General features: G+C 35.4%; 1 protein-coding gene across 2 annotated transcripts in view; it reads left to right on the forward strand.

Moving 5' to 3' along the window:
* The window catches only part of LOC150094924 (alkaline ceramidase 3-like), a 172,650-nt gene extending 151,536 nt beyond the window's left edge, over positions 1-21,114 (forward strand). For both annotated transcript variants that reach the window (XM_090411349.1, XM_090411350.1), the window contains 3 exons: positions 3,878-3,982; positions 9,223-9,268; positions 20,983-21,114. In XM_090411349.1, the coding sequence (XP_090267475.1) occupies positions 3,878-3,982; positions 9,223-9,268; positions 20,983-21,036 (205 nt within the window). In that variant the 3' untranslated portion in view covers positions 21,037-21,114. The remainder of the gene's footprint in view (positions 1-3,877; positions 3,983-9,222; positions 9,269-20,982) is intronic.
* Positions 21,115-22,226: the final 1,112 nt, after the last annotated feature.

Here is a 22,226-nt window from a genome sequence, read left to right on the forward strand (position 1 = left end):
CCCCCACTTCTGTTTCTTTATTATGGTTTTCTTACTTCATATTTTCATTTCAGTTTTCTTGGATTTATTTCTCAATTTTAGTCATGAGTTGCTGTGTGTGTGTGTGTGTGTGTGTGTGTGTGTGTGTGTGTGTGCGCGCGTGTCTGTGCATGTGCACACACGCACCACAGACAGTTTTAATAACTGCTTAAGATATTGCAAACCAATTTTAGTAACAAATTTTTATACTATCTATGTGGAGACAGACAAATGAATTTTTATTATAATACTACATAGTAGTAGTAAAAACTGCATTACAATTACCATAAACAAAAGTGGGGAAGAAAATAACACATTTAATTATCATCTTCCCATTTTTATAAAATTATAAGATTGCATAATATATGTCAACTAATTTATTAACAAATAAAATGTAGTGTATTTGAATGAAATTCAGATGTTCCACCATATACTACTTTGTGGCATTAATTGCTTGTGCTCAAAATTCGTCAGTCCTAGTTCAGCCTAAGTCATTCTCCAAAAAAATAAAATAAATGATCTTGATTTTCAAATCCTGTATACAGATATTATCACCTCTCTGAGCCAATCTTTGCCTGAAAATATTCAAAAGTTGACCCATGTTGATAACAAATGGTGATTCAGTCAGCAGCCCAGAAGTCTTATAAACTGGAACTGTTCTTAAACCATCCATAAAATAAGCTAAACAGAAAAGAAATGGATCTCCACCTTTCTTACATGTCACCAATACATTGGATCAGAAACTCGTGAATCCACAGAAAAACTGCTCAAATAGGAATCTGCCACATGCCCAATCTCTATGCTACAGAATCCTAGAATTTCAGCACAACATTGGAAAATAGGTGTTCTCATCTATGAATAGATAAATCATTTAAAAAAAAAAAAAAAAAAACACCTCCTGATGAATATATTCTGAAACAGTGACTGTAATAAAGTTATAGGCAATTACCAACAGAAATTTTTTTATTTTTACTAAATAATTTAAGGAAATTACTTCAACTAGGATATATATTAAAATAAATTTTAATATACTTCAATATTTCGGCAACATCACGTTGCAATTTTCAAGAAACTTAAGAACAAGACACGTGCATGCAGGCACAACAAACAGTTAGTGAGGAAGAAGCAGGAAGCTATTATTTCTCCTAAAGTCCTGATGGTGCCCCCTAGCGGGCAATGTTGGTATTCTTTGGCGATTGGGCTGAAGGTCTTCTGATGTAGGTTTCCCAAATTTGAGGTATTCTCATGCAGCCAAATTTGTTGAAGTTTGGATTGTTTCTTAGGGCTGAAGCTGATTCCATGAAAAGCCTTTCATATTTGTATTTACTATGGTGTATTATTGTGGCTTTCTTCCACCGTATTCTATGGAGAGTATCCAGCGCATGGTCAGCAAGACCAGAGTGGCTGTATTGGTGAAACCAGATGTAGTCCTTGTGTTCTGAAATTCTGATATTTGCTGTCCTGCGTGTTTGGCCAAAGTAGGACAGCTTACAGCTACAAGGGACCTGGTATACACCAGGTAGGTCTAGGGGGGGGGGAGGTCGCTCTTTAGTAGAGTGGATAAGGGATGCCATATGGTCTGTAACAAGAAGTTAAGCCTTTTATATGGTCTGTAACAAGAAGTTAAGCCTTTTTTTTAGGATTTTTGCAATTTTTTCTGAGGTGCCTCGGATATAGGGTATGGTGATGGATTTAGAGTAATCCTTGTTGTTGAGGGGGGAGGGGTGAGATTGTGGTTTACTGGTTTCAATATTTTTGGGGGGAGAGGGTTGCCATTGGCTGGAAAGTGTTGAGAATGTAGTTTAGTTCTGTGATTAGGGCATTTCATTTGAACAGATAAATTTAGCCCTGTTGTGTAGTGTCTTAATGATTCCATATTGTTGCGAGGAGGGGTGGTGGGATTGTTGGTCAATGTATCTGCTTGTATGGGTAGGTTTTCTATAGACTGAGAAAACCAAGGTTCCATCAGGCTGGCTGGTGACTAGTGTGTCTAAGAAAGGAAGGCAGTTGTTTTTTTTCTCTTCCAGGGTAAAGAAAATTTGATTCTGGGGTGTTGGTTGTTTAAGTGTGTTAGGAAGGAGAGGAGTGCATTAGAGCCATGTGGCCAAATAACGAACACATCATCAACATAGTGAAGCCAAATGGTTGGTTTTTGTGGGGCAGAGTTTAAGGCTTTCTCTTCAAAAGTCTCAATATAAAAGTTGGCCAAGGGTGGAGAGAGTGGAGAACCCATGACTGTCCCCTCTATTTGTTTGTAGAATTTTCCTTGCCAAACAAAATGGCCTGAGTTCATTGTGAACTGAAATAGGGCTGTGATATCGGGAGGAAATTTAGCTTGGATTAGCTCTAAGGATTCTTTGAGTGGGACATTTGTGAATAAGAGGAGACATCAAAACTGACCATTATGTCAGTGTGTTTGAGTGTAAGGTTTTCTATGCTGACTTTGAAGTGGGCTGAGTTTTTTTTGTGTGAAGGTGTGTTGCCAGTATAGTGTGAGAGAGCTTTGGCCAAATGTTTAGCTAGTTTGTATGTGGGGGAATCAATGCCATCCACTATGGGACGTAATGGCACATTTTCCTTATGTATTTTTGGGAGTCCATAAATACAGGGGAAGAGGGGATATGGAGTTAAATGGTTTTAATTTGTTAGTGATTTCCATAGGCCAAGAAGTGACCTTCTTAAGGAGCCTGTGGAGTTTTCTAATTTGCGAGTTGGTGGGATCGTACTCGACAGGGAGGTAAGTAGCCCGATCTAACAATAGAGCTTTCAGCTTACCTGTGTAATCCTTTTTTTTCCAAAAACCCTGTGTTTTGGCATTAAGGGTAAATATTAAGATTAGTGATCAGAGCTTATGCCACCTTTACCACGAGTTGCCTTGGTCTTGCACTACCTGTAGGATCAGCTAGACTTGCATCACTTGCAGGTGCAAACTTGACTTGTTTGTCTGTTTGCTTACTTGGGAAATGGAGTAAAACCAGGTTTAAAATTGCTTGGTATTTTTAACGTGTGTGTGTGTGTGTGTGTGTGTGTGTGTGTGTGTGTGTGTGTGTGTGTGTGTGTGTGTGTGTGTGTGTGTGTTTGCATAATTGAAATATCGCATGCCTGAAGTCTTAATTATTTAATAGGTTAGAATTAAGTGAATAAGTTATATAATATCCTAGGAAGTGAATCTTGTATGCAACTTATGAGAAGATAGTTTATTTATACTTCAGTTTCTAATTTTTTTTTTTTTTTTTTTTTTTTTTCCTTAAGTAAAAGTTAAATCACATTGAATCAAAGATTTTAATACTGAATTGTCTGTTTAAACTGGCAACTATTATCTGTTGTTCACATTTTACTCCCTGTATGGTCTTATCAGAAAGTGGTAATAATTTGTTCTCTTATCTTGGTATTCACCAAGTATAAATAGGTCATATAAACAAATGGAAGTAGGATATTCATGGATTCAGTACTCTTAAAGGAGAGTTATAATTTATTGGGTTTCGTCACTACACTGAATCTTCATTGGTAATGGATAGCATAATATTAAATAATGCACAATATTCATTATAAATTGATGTTCCTTAAACTTGTGAGCTATCAGTGGTAAATTTAGCAGGTGGTTTCAGGGATCTAGACCACTCCTTTCCATAAGAAGGGTGCATGTGTTATTTTTCCAAAAGACCAATAACTAAATTGGTGGATTTATCAATGCTATTTGTAATGGATTTCTTAATTATATTGAACTTTTGATATTGCTAGATTGTTAACTTGAACCACATTTATGGTTTACCTCACTATCTACCATACTGTTGTACACAAAGCAACACTAATATGGGCTGTTATATAATAAATATTTGAATCTTTTTTTACTCCCTAGGGCAGCAAGAAACAAATTGCCAATAGCATTTCACCCATTTACTCAGTTACATGCAGTATGGCATGTCCTAGCAGGTTATGGGTCTTATATTCATATTTTATACTGGTGAGCTGTTTATTAGAACATATCTAGATATAAGATGTTTATTCTGTTTCCAGCAATGAAAAAAAAAAACAAAGTTGTGTTATTCTATAAATTAAAGATGCTAAGAAATTATATTCTTGTTTTAATCCTTTATCCAAGTGTATACAAAGAAAGTTTATGCCTGAACTATTTTCAGGACCTGGGAAACTTGTATACAGAGGCTAATGACTTCACATCACTTACCTTAGTATCCCGTAATGCAAAGCACATATCCCTATGGCCATATATAATACTATGCATTATGACAAGGCTTACTACCCAGACTGGTTTTGACCTTTGAGGTCTCATCGGTGGGAACCAGACCAAGAAGTGATACCAAGGTTAAGGTAATGCAGAACTCTTATTTCCATATACGAGTAGCCAAAAGATGTCGCACCTTATTAAAATACTCTGGATTAGAGATAGAGGTTGGAAATTTTTCCACTTGGTTATACTATAAATTAAAGATGCCAAGAAATTATATTCTTGGTTTAATCATTGTTTGCTTACACTTGGATAAAGGATTTTATCATGTTTGAGCATACAGTGTATGCTCGAATGTGATATGAAAAATGAACAGCTGATGTACCTGAAAGAGATTTCTTGATTATGTAGAGAGAGAGATGTAAAAAAAAAAGAGAGAGAATGGATAGAAGAATATAAGGGAGTTGGAAATATTTCCTTTAAAGAAATAAAGAATGAATGACTGTCTTTTGTGATTTTCTTACTTGTTCAAGTTCCTGTCAGTTTTTTCCCTTGAGTGAAGATTAAATGAAAAGCTATTCTTTGTATGGAGCTGACAGTTGTTGAGGGAAAATGCTGAAAAGTTCCATAGGTTTTTCTATTCCTGTACTGGATAGCTGAGTTTTATGAAGAACACACTCTATATTTTTTGTTTTAAGTAGTAGCTGAATATGCTAGAGAGATGAGGCATATACTTGAGTTGAATATGTATGAGTTGTCCTTTTGCCTGTGTGATTATGTGCAAGAAAATTTGTTGCTGCTGGTTTCCCATAGTGAACATTGAGAATTTTGTGTTCTGATTTTCTAGAGAAATATTTGCCACATTTTTTTAAATGTCTGTTTGAGTCTCTAAGATATGGTAACTTCTTCCTTTGCAGATGTTTTGTATTTAATGCCAGAAGGCCCAATGCTTTATGGTTTTGAATGTATGTATGAATTAGTAGAAGGGTCATATAATCTGATAAATTTATTTTATATATTGTGTTTATATAAAATATATAGTGTGTGTGTGGAAATATGTAAACTTTGCTGGTTCATGAATGACTAAGAGTTTATAAGGCAGTAGGGACTGGCATAAGATAGCACTGATAATAAGATGATAAACACATATAGAATCTATTAAAATAAATTAAGAATGGTACAGTCAACTAGATTTATATAAAATTAAGCATTAAACCTGCATGGACACCAGAAGTTTAAAGAACCTATCCCTGAAAAGAAATCTTAAAAAAAATTCTTAGGTGGTAAGTCAGCATTTTCTCTTAGAGAAGAAAAAATACAGAAAACAAATATCATGAACACAGCAAAATGTTTTGGAGGCTATCAGCAATGGATGTCTAGTATAATTACTGTTAATTGAAACATTCAGTGGCAGAATAGAAGAAAATATCAGGAGTGCAATCAGGAAGAAGTACATATCATTTTACTCTAGTACATTACTTGAGGTCATTTAGTGCTAGAATTGTTTAATTGTTTTCAAAGTCTTCTGCCAAGTACAGTCAACTCGCTATAGTAAACTACTGAAAAATCCTGAATGAATTTTTATAGGCATAATGCTATTCAAAAGAAAATTAACTATATCAAGTTGTCTGCCATAACAAACAATTCTGTATTTCCTATGAGGTTGACTGTACAAAGATATCCCAAGGTATTATTATTATTGTACGGGTAACGCCATGGAGTCTTGAGCCTCGTTGCGAGGACCCAAGCTATCCGCACTCGCAACTTATTCTGGCAACCCATTCCACTCTTTCACAACTCTCCAAGCAAAAAAATGTAGTCCTCGCACTCCTTATTAACCACACCTTTGTTCAGCCTTCAGGGGTGACCCCTTTACCAAGTGCTGAACCATTTCCCTTGTATCAGTCCATAAAACCCTTTAATCAACTTAAATGTTTCTATCATATCCCCTTTTTTCTCCTATCAACCAATTTCTGCAATCCACATACCCTTAGTGCTACATGATGAATTGACTGGATTTTGCAAAGGCATTTGACCAAGTCTATCCTCATTGGAAAGATTCCATAGACCGCTCACCATCTTGGTTGCTTGCTATTAATCTTCCTCATTCCCAAGAAACCCAGAAGAACAAGCCTGAAATCTACAGTAATCTGGATGTAGATGTATCAAGGCCTTATAAAGTGGAACAACAACTTCCTTATCTCTACTTGTAGTGTGTTATTTAATAGCCAAGTAATCTAATGAGCTACTTTAGCAACCTTAGCAATATGTCCTCTAAACAACTGTCTACCACCCCTAAATCTCTTACTTCATCTATTTCCTGGAGTAGAGTTCCATGAATGTTGTACACAGCTTGTAATCTATTTATCCCATATTGCATAACTTTACAGTTTCTCTACATTAAACTGATATCCAATTATCTTTTGCCCATACTGACAGCCTATTTAAATTATTCTGAGAGTTCTTCACACAGCCTTAATTAACTCACTCTTCCTAATTTTGCATCATCAACAAACAACTGAATATTTCCTTTAAGGTTATTTCCTATATCATGTATGTACAAATTAAACAGCAATGGTCCCAGCACTGAACCTTATGGCATACCACTACTCCTGTTTTCACCTCGCTTCTGCTCCATATACCACTTTTTGATATCTGTCCAGCAGCCCACTCTTAACCAGTGTCATATCCATCCCCATTTGTTCTAATTTGCATAACAGTTCCGTGTGGCACTTGGTCAATGCCTTTGCGAAATCCAATCGAATCATGTAGCTGTTTCCTTTATCTAACTCAGCTGTTATTACTCTATTATAAAAAAACAGTAAATTACTATAGCATGACCTACCCTTCACAAAGCCATGTTGCCCCACATATGGTATCATATTTTTATGCATCCATTCTTGAATTCTCTTTTTGAACCAATTTTTCCAGTATTTTTAAGACCATGCCTGAGATACTGATTGGTCTTGCTACTGCAGTGTCAGAACCGAGACTTAAAGCACCTAGTCAGAGGCATTTCCACTTTCCTTCCACATTCTTACAAAACCCGAGCTGATAACCCATCTAATCCCACAGCTGTATTAACATTTAGATTCTGCAGTATCCTAAGAACCTCCAATTCATCCATCTCTGTTCCCACATTAGTGTATCACATATGTTGCAACAGTAACCTCACTTGTATAATATACCCTTTCAAAGTGGTCACTCAGTAACTCAACTATTTTATCTGCTTCTCTCACCTCATGACCATCATCACTCATTAAAGTTGATCTTCCATAGTCATTCTTCCTCTTACTTGCCATGTGATGAAAGAACTTTTTGCAATTTCCTTTGGCCTACTTGACTAGATTCTTATTGTAATCTATTTTGCCTTCCTTGCCATGCTGTGATCACCTTTCTTGCCTGAGCCTTGTACTGTTCATGAATTTGCTGGTCACCTTTCTCTTTATATACCCTTCACAGAATTTTCTTCTGTAGCTCGTGCTTATTGATATTACTCATCCATCTAACTCTTGCTTGATTAATCCTCCATACCTTAAGTATACAATTTAATATTGCTTCCTCTAGATCACCCTAACTATCTCCGATGCACTACTAACATCCTTACCCTGAAGTGTTTTATCCCATGGCACAGATTTAAGCTTCTTCCTAAGATTGTCATAATCACCTGCCTTGTAGTTCCACATACCCCTTCCTGACAGAATATTCCACTTGTTTTACCATCTCCCAAGTTAAGACCACATGATCACTTTCACCAGTTGGAGGCAATGTGGTCACCTTGGTTATGGATAGCTCTTCTGATCCTATGACCAGGTCCAATATTTTCACATCCCTAGTCCTCTTCATCACATGCTGCCTCAAGTTCGTATCTCTTAGTAGGAGTATAAATTCCATTTCCTTCCTGCCATGTGATCTTTCTTCCTTCCAGTCTTTATTTCCATAGTTGAAGTCTCCCATAATAATTGCTCGACCTGTACTCATTGTACTAATCTGGTGATGCATGTCTTCCAGATTATTTGTGGAACTCCCTGGCCTATAGCAACAACCAACTGTATATTTTGTCTTACTGGCCTTAAATTTCACCAGAATGCTTCAAATGAACAGCTGCCCTCCTGCTTATCTCCTATTTTTTTTGGCTCAGTTCATTTGCTATCATCAGCAGTACTACTTCCCCATGTATGAGAGTAAGATGTTTGCAAAACAACTCAAGGTTAAGGATTATTTGCTGTATAAGCAAGGATAGAATGGACACTGTTGCTGGGAATCAGTTTATTTCATTCTTGGCATTGGCCATACTTGTTTTATAACAAGTGGTACAAGCAAAATAACATTTTATAATATTTGTCCCTCATTTTTAGTATATCCGTGGATTTGTCAAGATTTCTCAAGCAATGAAATCCTTTTTTTTTTTTTAAGAATGGAATAAGCAGTAGCATTTGACCTGGCAAGTATTATTTAGATTAACTTGAAAATCGAATTCTATTTTACCACCATCATTGTAGGCATGATATTTAAATACCATTAACATTATTTTTTAAAGTTGTACTTCCTTCCCTTTCTCACTCTTTTCAGCTGCAGCTGAGTTAGCAGGTCTCATAAAGAAGTAGCAGGGTTTCTCTCTTAGAAATGCCTGCTTTTCATCATGTAAAACAGGCAGACTGATCCATCAACACATTCAGTTTACAGCTATATGTTGGACTCCAAACCATAGTTGCTTCAGCCATAATTTCATACAATCCCTCTCGACAAAACTTGTTTCTGTACTGCTATATTAATTCTATGGCTCTTGAATTTAAGTTTCTGGAAACAAAGTATTATCACCAAATGTACTGATTAGTTAACTAAAATGTTGCTTTGTTCCTAAATTTATTACTAATATTATTAGTTTTTTTTTAATATTACTTACTAATTAGATTTTCAAAAAATTGTATATGGAACTTATAGTGATTTTAGTTATTTTTTTTATGTTACTTATATGAAATTTTAGTTATTTTTACTTCTAATTTCTATATCCTTAGTTGTACTGCTCGCCTGGAATATTTAAAACGAGAGTATTCAACAAAGGTTAGTTGCTGAACTTTTAATCTTAATTAAATTTTTCTTTTAAAAAAAAAAAATGGAAATTAGAAGAATATCAGAAAGCACTTTAACACCATATATCTGAATAAAAACATTAATAATTATCTGATCAAAGGTACTTTGACCAAAATCAATTCAATTTTGTCAAATAAGACCAAACTTAATAGATTCTAGAAAATTAGGTAACTTTCTTGCCAGCCATTCTTATTGCTGTGAATTCTCTAGTAATGAACCATTTGTTTTCCTAAAGACCTGTTTTCTATCCTGGAATGAACAAAGTAGGTGTGTGTGTGTGTGTGTGTGTGTGTGTGTACATCTTAGCATATTTTGTGAGAACTGTCCACCTTGAGAAACTCGATTATACATTTTTACGAAACTTAAATTTGGCTATCTGGCCATATTTTGGATATTCAGGAGATGTAAGTGAAAGGAAACAATAGTCTTGAAAAAGCAGGTAATTTTTTTTCTATCATTATCTGCACTAAAGCACTTGTCTGACTTCAACTGTGCATAAAGTTGCCCAAGATGTAAAAAAACTTTAATTATGAGACCTCCATTTTGTTTAAGCTACCCTAAATTCAAGCCTTAATATATCTGCTTTCTATTAGCTTGTTACTGGTGTAGTTAGAATTTGTGCTCATCTTGTCTTATTGTGGTTTGCACTTAGCAAAAAAGAGAAAATGATCCTATTCCATAATACTTTTACCTGTTGCCACCATATTTTATAACTAGTAGAAATCATCCCCTATACATTTTCTAGACAAGTTTTCTGAATAAACAACTAGCTTACCATCCTGTCTTTTGAAGTTACCTTCTCTATTCCATCTGGACTCTAAATGATGTAAATTTAATTCCTCTCCATCTCTTAACAGACAATATCAAGAGTACTCATCTGTAGACCCCATACATTCCATGTGTGTATCTTCTGTATTCCTCATTCACAATATCACTAATTTTTGCCGGAGACTGTAACATACTTCTCGAGCAGAACCCTCTAAGTCCTGAATGCAGCTCGGATTATTCTGCATGGCAATCAATGCAACATGAGATGGGGAATAACAATGATCATTAGAAGTATGACTACTAATAAACTGCACTAAACAGCTTTCCTGGTGGAACAATAAAGCAAATAACTGATGCGTTTCAGAAAAGGAAATACCAGGCGTCAAAATTAGTAATAGTCATGGGCACAAATGACTTAGTTGGGGAGAAGAAGAATGTTGATAGAAACTTTAGGAGGTTGTTGCAGCAGGTTAAGAAGAATAGTGTTGTCGGGAAAGTCATAGGCATGTTGCCTAGATATGATAACAGTGAATTGAGAAGGAGAGCAGAGATGATGAATAGTAAGATGGCTGAGTTGTGTGAGGGGGGGGGGGGGTAATTTGTAAATCTGTGGAGTGAATTTGAAGGAAAGTTCAAATGGTATAAACCTGATAGATTACATTTGAATGGTTTTGATGTTGGGCATTTAGAAAGGCTATTGTTTTCTGAGAAGGCACAGATTCAAGAAGTTAATGTAGCAAATGATCAGCGTCTACCTGTGGAACAGAATAGCACAAATCAACAGATTGTACAGCAGGAGGAAGAGGGATATGAGGTTGAAGATGTGGTTGTAGCAGCACAAGGTTGATGGAGTGCATAAAGGTGAGGATGAGATAGGTAAGAATGGAAATCACAATCAGGCCAGGGAAACTGGAGTGGTCAAACTGAAGAGAGAAAGAGATATAGTATAGCAGCTAGAATAGAGAATGTTGGTGCTGGAGGATGGCCTCAAACACACAGCGATTGTTATGTTTATACACAAATGTAAGGCATATTCAAAACAAGAGAGCTGAGTTTGTGGCATTGATTGAGGCAGTATGCCCAAAAGTAATTGGAATAAGTTAAACTTGGTTGTCTGAGGAGGATGTGATGCTGGGAACAGAATTAGGATATATAATTTTACAGAAGGATACAGATGTGAAAAGAGGAGGGGAAGTACTGTTAATGATTGCAGAGGAATTGTCTGCAAAGTGTGGAAGTTGATGGTGCATGCACAGATTCTGAATCTGTGTGGTGTGAAGTTGAAATAAACAGGTTAGTATATCTGATAGGATGCTGTTATAGGCCAGGGAATGCAGAGAATACTGATTGTGAAATGTTCAGGCAAGTTAGTTGGGCATGTAAAAAAGATGATCCTGATGGGAGATTGTAATTACAGGAATATAGACAGGATATATATTGGCCTAAGCCAATAAAAATACAATTTGGTCACCTAAATCCCAAATTGCCAGCCCATCCTTGTTCGTTCAGTAGATACCCAACAGGGTGCACCACGAGAAGGTGAGGATTGGACATTAGGTCAGAAGCCCTGGTCGGTTCTCCGTATTCCTTTAAAGACTATGTGGAGGTCTCCTCTCAGTTATACAGCTTTGACCCTTGATATGAGAGTCCTGAGAAACATTAGAGGTGTGAACAGATGGCATTAATGGCAATATCATATTAAAAATGAGGATATTAGGAAAGAACTTGACATTGTCAGCATCCAGGAATGTGTTAGCAGAGCTAATCTCAGGTGGTATGATCACTTAAACAGAATGGGCAAGGAAAGATTAGCAAAACAAGTGTTCTCTGCCAGGGTGGCAGGAAAACGACTCAGAGGAAGACCAAGATATAGGTGGATTGATACGGTACAAAGTGCCTTAGACAATTGAAATATAAGATCTGATAATGTTGGAGTCTTGACAAGTAACAGACTGATTTGGAGGAAATTTGTAGATAGGAAGTTAGTAATGATGTAAATTTTTCATGTAGTTCTATCATATCCTGTACACCCATTGAAGGTACATGTCAGGATTTTGATGATGATGATAGACTGGAAGGAAAAGAAAGTGTATGGGAACAAGGAGAGCGGGTTTGTGGAATTTCTGAGAGATAAGTATCTTAATCAGCATGTGATTGAAGCAACTAGAGGCTTTAATGTTTTGGATTTGGTGATAACTTCACAAGATGTGGTTGTTAATGAGGTGTTGACACTGCTGCCATTTGGTGAGAGTGATCATGAGGTTACTTGTTTGGGAAGTGATGAAATAAGAAAAGTTTACTGCCAAAAATGGATACATGTGGAAGTATAAAGCAGGTGATTATAAGAAGGTCTGTAGTCAGCATCAGTATATTGGGTAGATAAGCTGAGTGAAAAAGCCATTGAAAATGTATGGGAACTCATAAGGCAGTATCTGATAAAGCAATGTATGGCTGATACCGAGGGTCAAGCAAGTAAATAGTGGGAGTGAAATGGATGAACAGCGAAATCAAGCAAGCTGTGCTAGAAAAGAAAATGTTATGAAAGAGGTACAAGACAGTTGGTGATCACCATGAAGGGTATAAGGTGACAAGCTAGAAAGGTGACAAGCATGGTAAAGAAAGAAAAGGTGCAGTATGAGAGGAGATTGGATGGTCGGGCCAAGATTAACTCGAGGGAATTTTTCTGCTACATGACAAGCAATAGGAAGAATAATTATGGCAGACTAACCTTGGTGGATAGTCATGGCAGCAGACTAAAAGCTGTAAGGAATATTATAGTGAAATAATTATTGAACGAGCACTTTATCAGTGTATATCATACTGGTATAAATTATCCTGTACAATGTGTGTGTGTGTGTGTGCACGTGTGTGTGTGTGTGTGTGTGTGTGTGTGTGTGTGTGTGTGTGTGTGTGTGTGTGTGTGTGTGTGTGTGTGTGTGTGTGCGCGCGCGCGTGTGTGTAGAAGAGAGGCAAGTAGTATTAGGAGAATTGGAAGTGAAAGAAACAGAGGTGTATCAGATGTTGGTTGGGTTAGATGTGAATAAGGCTGGGAATGGATGACATATCACCACGTATGCTTAAGGAATGTGCACCACAGTTGCTAATGTCCTTAACCTGGTTATTAATGAAAGTCTTGCAGGTGGGTAGGGTTCCTGAGGACTGGAAAGAGGGCAAATGTACTATATTGATGGTGCTATACTGCAGGAAGTGGATGATATTAGAGATTTGAGAGTGATGGTTGATAGTAGACTGAAGTTTAGAGGCCATATTGCTAGGGTTGCAAAGGTTGCATTGTAGTGCTGCTATGATAAGAAGTACTCTAACATGCAAGGATAAGGAAGTGGTTGTGCGACTGTATAAGGCATTGGTCAGACCCCACTTGGACTGTTGTGCTCAGATCTGGTCACCTGGTTTTCAATGTGATATGGAGACGTTGGAGAGGGTCCAGAGACGAGTGACTAAGCTAATATTAGGAGTTTGGAATGCTGGCTGTGTTGAGAGCTTGAAGAGATGTGGATTGCTGAGTTTGGTGGATAGGAGGAAGAGAGGTGATATGATGGAGACGTTTAAGTTAGTGAGTGGATTTTATCAGATTAATCCAGAGAGGGATTAAAAATGAGTAGAAAGTGAGATGGGGGAAGAGCCAAAGGTATTCCTGGATGTAAAAGTGTGGTGAAGAAGGGTATGAGGAGTTGATTTTTTACATGGAGAATTGTCAGTGAATGGAATGCATTACTAGAATGTGTTGTTAATGCAAAGCGTGTTAAGGACTTCAAGATTCTATATGATAAATATGTTGTCTCAACCTCCCACGTTGAATCAAAACAGTTGAATCAACCTCCCACGATGAGTCTGTCAACTCCATGGAGAGTGAAATAATAATATTAGCATTTTGAAGTGAAGTCACTGCAGGAAAAAAAAAAGTGGTAGGGTGGCAGAGGCCAGATCAATAGACTAAACAAACCATAAATGAAGTCTCTTGTTTGAATGCTGACTTAAAGAAGAAAAAATAAATAAAATTTAAGCCTATTCACCAAGATTATTTTTCATTTTCATATAAATAAAACATTCCATTAAGATTAGAGACATGCTTCTCCAGCTTACTATTTGCTTTTATATGCAAATCTCCTTTGTATATAAACAATACATTAGAATTTAAAAATGGTTTCTGAATGTTTGTCTTGCATTCACTGATGTACCACTAGTCTGGACATTGTTTCTTTATTTATAAACATGTCTTTCTTTCTTTGGCTTGGGGGAGGGGGGGGTTAAAAATGCTTAAGCAAGATTTCCCCACAAATTTAAACTATTTTATTGTATGATTCATTCTCAATATTTTAATTGTCAGAATAAACTTTACCAATAAATAGAAGGGAGTAGAAGGGAGACAAGAAGAAATCCTCTTTCTACTACATTGGCTAACTACTTCATGGAGAATTTTGAATATCATCTCTGCAACACTCATTCTAAGCTTTTCGTGTGGATCAGGCTCTTTATATATTTAGTATTTGGCAAGGTTCAGTAACCAAGCTTCAAGAATTTAGCACCAGAATTAATGCTGCTCACCTGAGAATAACGTAGTTCCTTAAACTATATTTGCAGGATTTTAGGCACAGATTTATTATGGCAAGATACAGCATCTGACAAAGCTGTTAATTACAGCTTTGTCAGAAAGATAAACTTGTTAGAGAAATTAAGTTCTAAATGTAGATAAAGAATGAGAAAAGGGAGATTACCATGATTACTTTCAATTTTAGCAGGAATAGCATTAAAACAGAAATACGTGGACAGCAGATTACACAGGCTATATTTGCAGAATTTTATCCATAGATTTATTATGGTTTAAAGAAAAAAAAAACCGTTTTTAACTGATAGCATCGTCAGGAAGATAAATGCATTAGAGAACTTAAATCTGAATAAAAGGTTGGTCGATTGGTAGAGCCTCTGCTACTAATGGCTCACACAAAACGTTAAGCAAGTTTGACTGCGGTTAGTAGTTGGAAGGGATCAATCATTCGATGCTGTTGGCACACTCTCCCTTGATGAGTCTTTGGACTCTCTGGAAGTGTCACATAATAATAACAATAATTGTTTTAAAATGTATGACATTAATTGTTGTATTCATTGTTGCATTAGCTTGCTTTGAGTCATCTCTCTCCCCTGAATAAACAACTTGCTTACCATCCTGCCTTTTGATGTAACCTTCTCCATTTCATCCAGACTGTAATTTCCATGATGTAAATTTCATTCCTCTCCATCTCTTAACAGACAATATCAAGAGTACTCATTTTTAGTATATGTATACATGACAGAAAATCTCTCTTAAGCTGGTGGTTTGAATTTGAACACATAACAAAACAAAACTTGCTGTTTTGTAATTCCTTTGAGTTTTATGGACTTTTGCTTTAATTCTTCAAGTTTGGAATAATAAAATTTTCTCTAGCTTCATTTTAAAAAAAGAAAAAAAAAAAGCCTGTAATTTATAGTACTGTGGTCAATTCATCCTTCCGATTACTTGGAATTTCATATAATGTGCATTAAAAAAAAAAAAATCTACAAGTTAAACTTTCGTCCTTGCAGCAGATTTTCCATTTTAAGCTTTTGGGATTCTCTTTTGCTCCTCTCCACATTCCAGAAGTAGACATTGTGGCTAGTATGGAATGAGCCACAAAACCTTTCACAAGAGGCTTTGAACACTAGACTAATTGTCCTCTTTATTGCATGCTAATCTCCCAAGAAGCAATATTTACTGTATTAGAAATGGTATCCCTCCCCCCTAAAATTTGGGTAACAAACAAGATACAATCATCCTCAAAGCATGGAAAGGGAAAATGCCACAATTATCTTAAACAGATTGCCTATGATAAAATCTCATATCCTGCAATTTCTCAACTTACTTAGCATGTGATCCTATTTGGTCTTCATATTATCTGACTGATTCTAATTGCACACACAATTGGTTTCTCAGAAGATCTAAAATTTAAAAAAAACCTCTTAAATCATGACATCCTATCAGTCATGGATTATATAGTGTTTCATCATCATCATCAAATTCCTGATATGTACCCTCAAAGGGTGTACAGGATATGATAGTACTACATGAAAAATTTACATTACTAACTTCCTATCTACAATTTTCCTCCAAATCAGCCTATTACTTGTCAAGACTGTAATATTATCATTATCAGATCTTATATTTCTATAGTCTAAGGCACATTATACTGTATGGTGTTTCAGAAATTCATAAATCCAGTATTCCTCTATTCGATAGTAGATGACATAAGTTCTCCTACATAACAACCTTGATCAAATATTTCGAGAGAAGGTAAGTATCACATAGGATACTCAAATTCCTTCATAAAACAAAACTCTGCTCATTTTGTAGAAGGATTATCCAAATCAACCCTCAGATATTCTAGCCAGTTTTGAACATAGTGTCATTATTCACAAATATTCCATTTAAAGAATCCGATCAATATGAATTCTGCCAGTCTGGTTGGTCCACGGTCCAGCCAACAGGTTGCGAGTTCAAATCCCACTGTAGACAGATGTTTGTAAAAGCCTGCTCTGAACAAGCTTGTAGTTCCTTGAGTTTATAAGGCTTGGTTTTTTAAATCCTTGTAGACCTTTTTCCTCCCATTGCTACAAATATTTTTCCATCAATACCTTCAGTTACCATTCCTTATTTGGAGAGGTTTTTTTAATTTTCAGAAATATGATTTAGCAATGGCCTCTCTATTATCACTCCTATCTCCAATTTATGCATAGAAAAATTTAAAGTTTTTTGCAAGCTACTTTAAAACCGCACAATATGGTGGCAACATATGGATAATCTTATCTTTTTAGAAACATACTCAAAATGACCTGAAGGAGTTTGTTTCCTTAGCAACTTTTACCCTCAAATTAAGTTTACTCTGGATATTAAGAAAGTTAACTTAACTATTTTTAGATTTTCCAGTTAGAAGAATATCTCATCATCAAATTCCTGACATGCACCCTCAAGGATTGTACAGGATATAATAGTGCTACATGAAAAATTTACATCATTACTAACTTCCTATCTACAATTTTCCTCCAAATCAGTCTGTTACTTTTCAAGACTCCAACATTATCAGATCTTATATTTCTATCGTCTAAGGCACTCTGTACCGTATCAATCCCCCTATATCTTGGTCTTCCTCTGGGTTGTTTTCCTGCCACCCAGGCAGAGAACACCTGTTTTGCTAATCTTTCCTCACCCATTCTGTTGAAGTGACGATACCACCTGAGATTAGCTCTGCTAACGCATTCCTGGATGCTGACAATGTCCAGTTCTTTCCTAATATCCTCATTTTTAATATGATATTGCCATTGATGCCATCTGTTCACACCTCTAATCTTTCTAGGGACTCTCATATCTGTAGTCAGTAGTGTTTTGTCAAGTGTTTTACTTCTGACCAAGCTCTCAGATCCTTAAGTTAAAACTGGTTTGAACACTGTCTTGTATACAGCTAATTTAGTGTTCTGACTAATTTTTCTCTTATTCCATATGAATTTATTCAATTGACTTCCCACGATACCAGCTTTGCTGATTCTGTTGTCTATTTCTATATTTAGTTTACCATCTTCAGTAAAAATTGTGCCCAAGTAGCTGAAATGTTTTACTTGTTCCACAGGTTCTCCATTCACAACACAGTTGACATTTTCAATGATTCTGCCTATTTTCATTGTCTTTGTCTTTTTATTGCTGACCTTCATACCATATCTATTACAACAGCTATTCAATTTAGTCAGAGAATCTTGCAGATTCGTAGCGGATTTATTTAGAAGTACAACATCATCATCCACATAAAGCAAAGAACTGACATTAACATCTCCAATTTTGATATCATGTTTAATACCACTTTCCTTCATAATGTGATCCATATAGATAATGAATAACAGAGGGGATAATGTACATCCTTGTCTCACCCCAGATTTAACATTAAACCATCTTCCTGTACTTCCTTCAATTCTAACTGCTGACTTGCAACTTGAATAAAGACTAAGTATTGCTTGATATAATGCCCCATAGTGTATTGAATAGCTTCTCTCTTGGCACCTTGTCGTATGCATTTTACAGATCGACAAAACTTAAATACAGATCTTTGTTTTACTCCCATGCTTTCTCAACTATTTGTTGTAAAGGGAAGATCTGATCCTGACAGCCCCTATTTAGCCTGAATCCAGCTTGTTCTTCACCAAGCTTTTTTTTCCACAATTCTTCTCAACCAGTTTCTGAAGTATACTGGCATAAATCTTGAACCGAACACTCAGTAGGGAAATGCCTCCTGTAATTCTCACATTCAGTTTTATTTCCCTTTTTTATATATGGGTACTATGAGAGCTCTACTCCAATCATCAGGAATTCGTCCCTCTGTCCAGGCCTTCTGAACTATGAAGTGCAGCCACTGTAAGACTTTTATACCAGCATACTTCAGTATTTCTGGTCGAATATCAACTATTCCTGCTGCATTTCTGCATTTCAAGCCTTTGATGGCTTTTTCTATTTCAAATATGGATATGTATTCCTGACTGTATGCCTGTTGAGTGTTTTTTACCACTGTGCTATGACTGCTTGTTTCATTTAGCAATTTTTGCGAAGTAATTACTCTATACTTCAAGGATATCTTTTTCTCCCGTTTTCATATCACCTTTATCATCTCTAATTCCTTTTAAAGCACTCTTTCCTCCATTTCTAAGCTTCTATAACAATCTCCAGAATATCTTACTACCTTCTTGATATTTATTTTCTATGTTCTTGCCAAAGTCCTCCTATGACTTTTGTCTCTGTATTCTCTAAGAGCACAAGCTGACTTGTTTTCCAGGAACTTTTGATATGCTTTCTTCTTTTCCTTCACTGCCTCTTTAACTTCCTGTGTCCAGTGGAGTTCTGATTTTTCTATCCTTGCAGACAACCTCACCACATGCCTCTCTGGTTGAATCAATCAACATTTTCTTCAAGGTTTGCCACTGAATCTCCAAGGTTTGGTTCTTGTTCTCAAACTGTTTCATTTTTTCTTCAATAATTTTTGTGTATTTTAGTCTACAGTTCACATCTGAGCTGCTCAACTTTTATTCGTTTTAATACTTTCTTTCATGTCATTCTTTTCAATATGAAATTCAGTTTTATCCTGCTCAAGATTAAATAGTGATTGCTTACAATTTCAAATCCTCTGTACACTCTGGTGTCCTGCACCAGGGAGAAAACATCACTATCAACAATGACATAGTCAACGGGACTTTTCTTATTCCTTGCCTCTTCTCTCCATGTGAATTTGTGCACATTGTTATGTTGGAACATGGTGTTAATAATAACCAATCCATCTCCTGAGCAGAAATCAAACAGCTATTTGCCATTATTATTAGCTTTGCTCTTTTCTCCAAATTTTTCCAGTATTTTGGAAAATATTGGGAAATTGTATTATATTCTTGTAAATGGTATTATATTATAATAAAAAAATTCCTTCACTTCCACCTTAGTAGAGCCTTCTGTGGGACCATAGGCACAAATTAGTCTCATTGTGCAGTTCCCCATTCTGATATTTGCCCACATTACTCTACTTGAGACTGCCTGCTATTCAAGAAGATTAGCCTCATTTAGTGTTGAATACTATGGCTACCCCTTCTTTTCCTTGATTGTCATTGCCTGAATATAACATTTTGTATTTATTGCTCAGAAAGTTCTTACCAGTTTTTGTCTTTTATGTTTCAGTCACTCTATTATGTCAATCTGGTACTTATCTAATTTCTCAGCTAGCTCCATTTCATTGCCATTCGGGCTTCTTATGTTGATTGGGGTGTGCTTTCAGATTTGTTCCAGTAGCTGACTTTTCTGTGTTTGCCCTGGTTCTCTGGAGTAAACAACGGTTGGCCTTGTTTAACCAGGTGATGCCCCAGCCAGCATGAAATTTTGTCATGTTGTACCATCATTTTGTATATTGGTTTAAACCAATAAGAATACAATTTGGTCTGCTAAATCCTAAATTGCCAGCCCATCCTCGTTCATTCAGTATCCAGGTAGATACCCAACAGGGTGCACCATGAAAAAGTGAGAATTGGACATTAGGTCAGAAGCCCTGGTCAGTTCTCTGCATTCCTTTAAAGATTATGCGAAGTTTTCCTCTCAGTTATACAGCTTTGACCTTTAAGCACCCCTTCTTTAGGAAGAAATCTATAGGAAGCCTTTAAACAAAACTCATACAGGAAAAATATCTTCATGCCAGCTCCTTTCATCATTACAACAAAAATTTAGGATGCATCACCTTGAAAAACCATAATACAAAAATAATTAATCATGAAAAAAATTCTGCCTAATTTCTCCCAATTCCTTAAAAATTGTCTATTCAAGAAATGGTTTTATAGTTAGATGTTTGGAAAAAGTTCAGTGAAGTTGGAAGTTCAGAATTAGGGAAACTAGAAGTATTGGTTTGATAATAAGGCTAATTTTAATGACATTCCAACATGCTTGAAACATAAATTATGAGGAAAAGAGAAGGAAAAAAAGCACATTTTTTAAGAATTGTTTCTCAACTTGAATTTATTTATTTTTCTCATTTTAATTTCTTAAAACATTGTTTGCCAACATACTGTTAAATCTAAAGAATATCTTATATGATGACAGCTTTCAAGATCTTCTATTAAAGGCAAGGTTATGAATAATTTTAAATCACTTGGATTATACTGAAATGTATATTTTGCACTTACCTTACACAGCACTACTACTACTACTCCAATGTAGTAGTGCTATGTCATATAAGTGATACCAATTGTAGCTTTTGCCTGCCATTTAAAATAGTGTCTCACAGCATAATATTTAAATACATAAATGTAAACATAAACTACTAAAATATTATGAACATTGTATAAACACAACTTTTGTTTTTCCTTTTTCTAAGATAACTTGGAGAGGAGTAGAAATTCGATCTAAAGTCACTGAAAAAACAGAATAGTCTTGAAAGGAAGAATATATCCAGTGTTGGAGGAAGCACTGCCAAAGCAACTATGCTGAGTTGCAGCTCTCTAAGTTTATATTTTATATACATAACAGAGGCAGCATGCTGAATTTAGGCCAAATAGCTTTTTTTCATTATCTGAAGTGTTAATATGTAATATAGTTATTCGTTTATATTTGTATTAAAGGAAACCTTCTCTTTTTGGTTGTGCTTCTTATAAAGAGATTATGTACATACAAAGAAATATCTATTTTTTGCTTACTAGTATATATAAAAAGGATGTTTATGCATTTCATTTAATTTCTGCTTATTGCAGTGTTATTTGTAGGTAAGTGCAATGCAATTAGATTCATTATGAATCTCATTAGGACCAAATAGAGCTATTTTTTAAATGGAGATCCCACTCCTTCCCTACAGTCAGTTTTTATTTCAAATGCTAATATAAGGCATGTGATTGAAGAGTAGGGTGATTGTTTATAGCATACATGGAAAAATTGGGATCCAAAGAAATGTTTTCCCTCCTGTGACAGCCATTGTAATAGTAAATTTTGAAGAGTGAATAATTTTAAAAATAAGATATTGTGTCTGATATAATTATCAGACACAATATCTTATTTTTAAAAGTAATTATTCAAAATATTTTGAAATATTGTGTCTGATATATTTTAATACTTTAAATCACTATTGAATAAATTTTACTTAGAGGTAATTCTGCTATGTATTTGAAAATTTGTCTAAATGAATTTCTTAAAATTCACAAATAGCCTTCATAAAAAATGGAGGGTTTTTGCAAGACTGTAACATTTAATGAATTAATTTATGGATATTCAATTTACTAATTTATTAACGAACATTGTTTATACTGTAATGTGGTCTTATTTTCAACCAAGAAAATTTATACTTTTTTAACACACATTTGCTGCTAATATATTGTGAGTTGTACAAATTAACATTCATAATTAACTATTTCCCCACAGAAGAGTGATTTGATTTTAATGAGCTGTAGTTGAGAAAAGCATAATTTTCTATATGAAAAGGGTTAATTGTACTTCTCTTAGGTTACAATAGATATACCTGGTTATTAATCGCATGTTACAGTCACAGGTGTTTATATGATCAATACACTGTGATGGAGAATTGTGAAACAAGAATGTTTAAATTCTGTTAAGTTTTTTTTTTTTTCCCCA

Source organism: Typopeltis vanoorti, chromosome 21 (assembly GCF_054136105.1).
Source record: "Typopeltis vanoorti isolate ZY-2024b chromosome 21, IOZ_Tvanoo_1.0, whole genome shotgun sequence".
Classification (NCBI taxonomy): domain Eukaryota; kingdom Metazoa; phylum Arthropoda; class Arachnida; order Uropygi; family Thelyphonidae; genus Typopeltis; species Typopeltis vanoorti.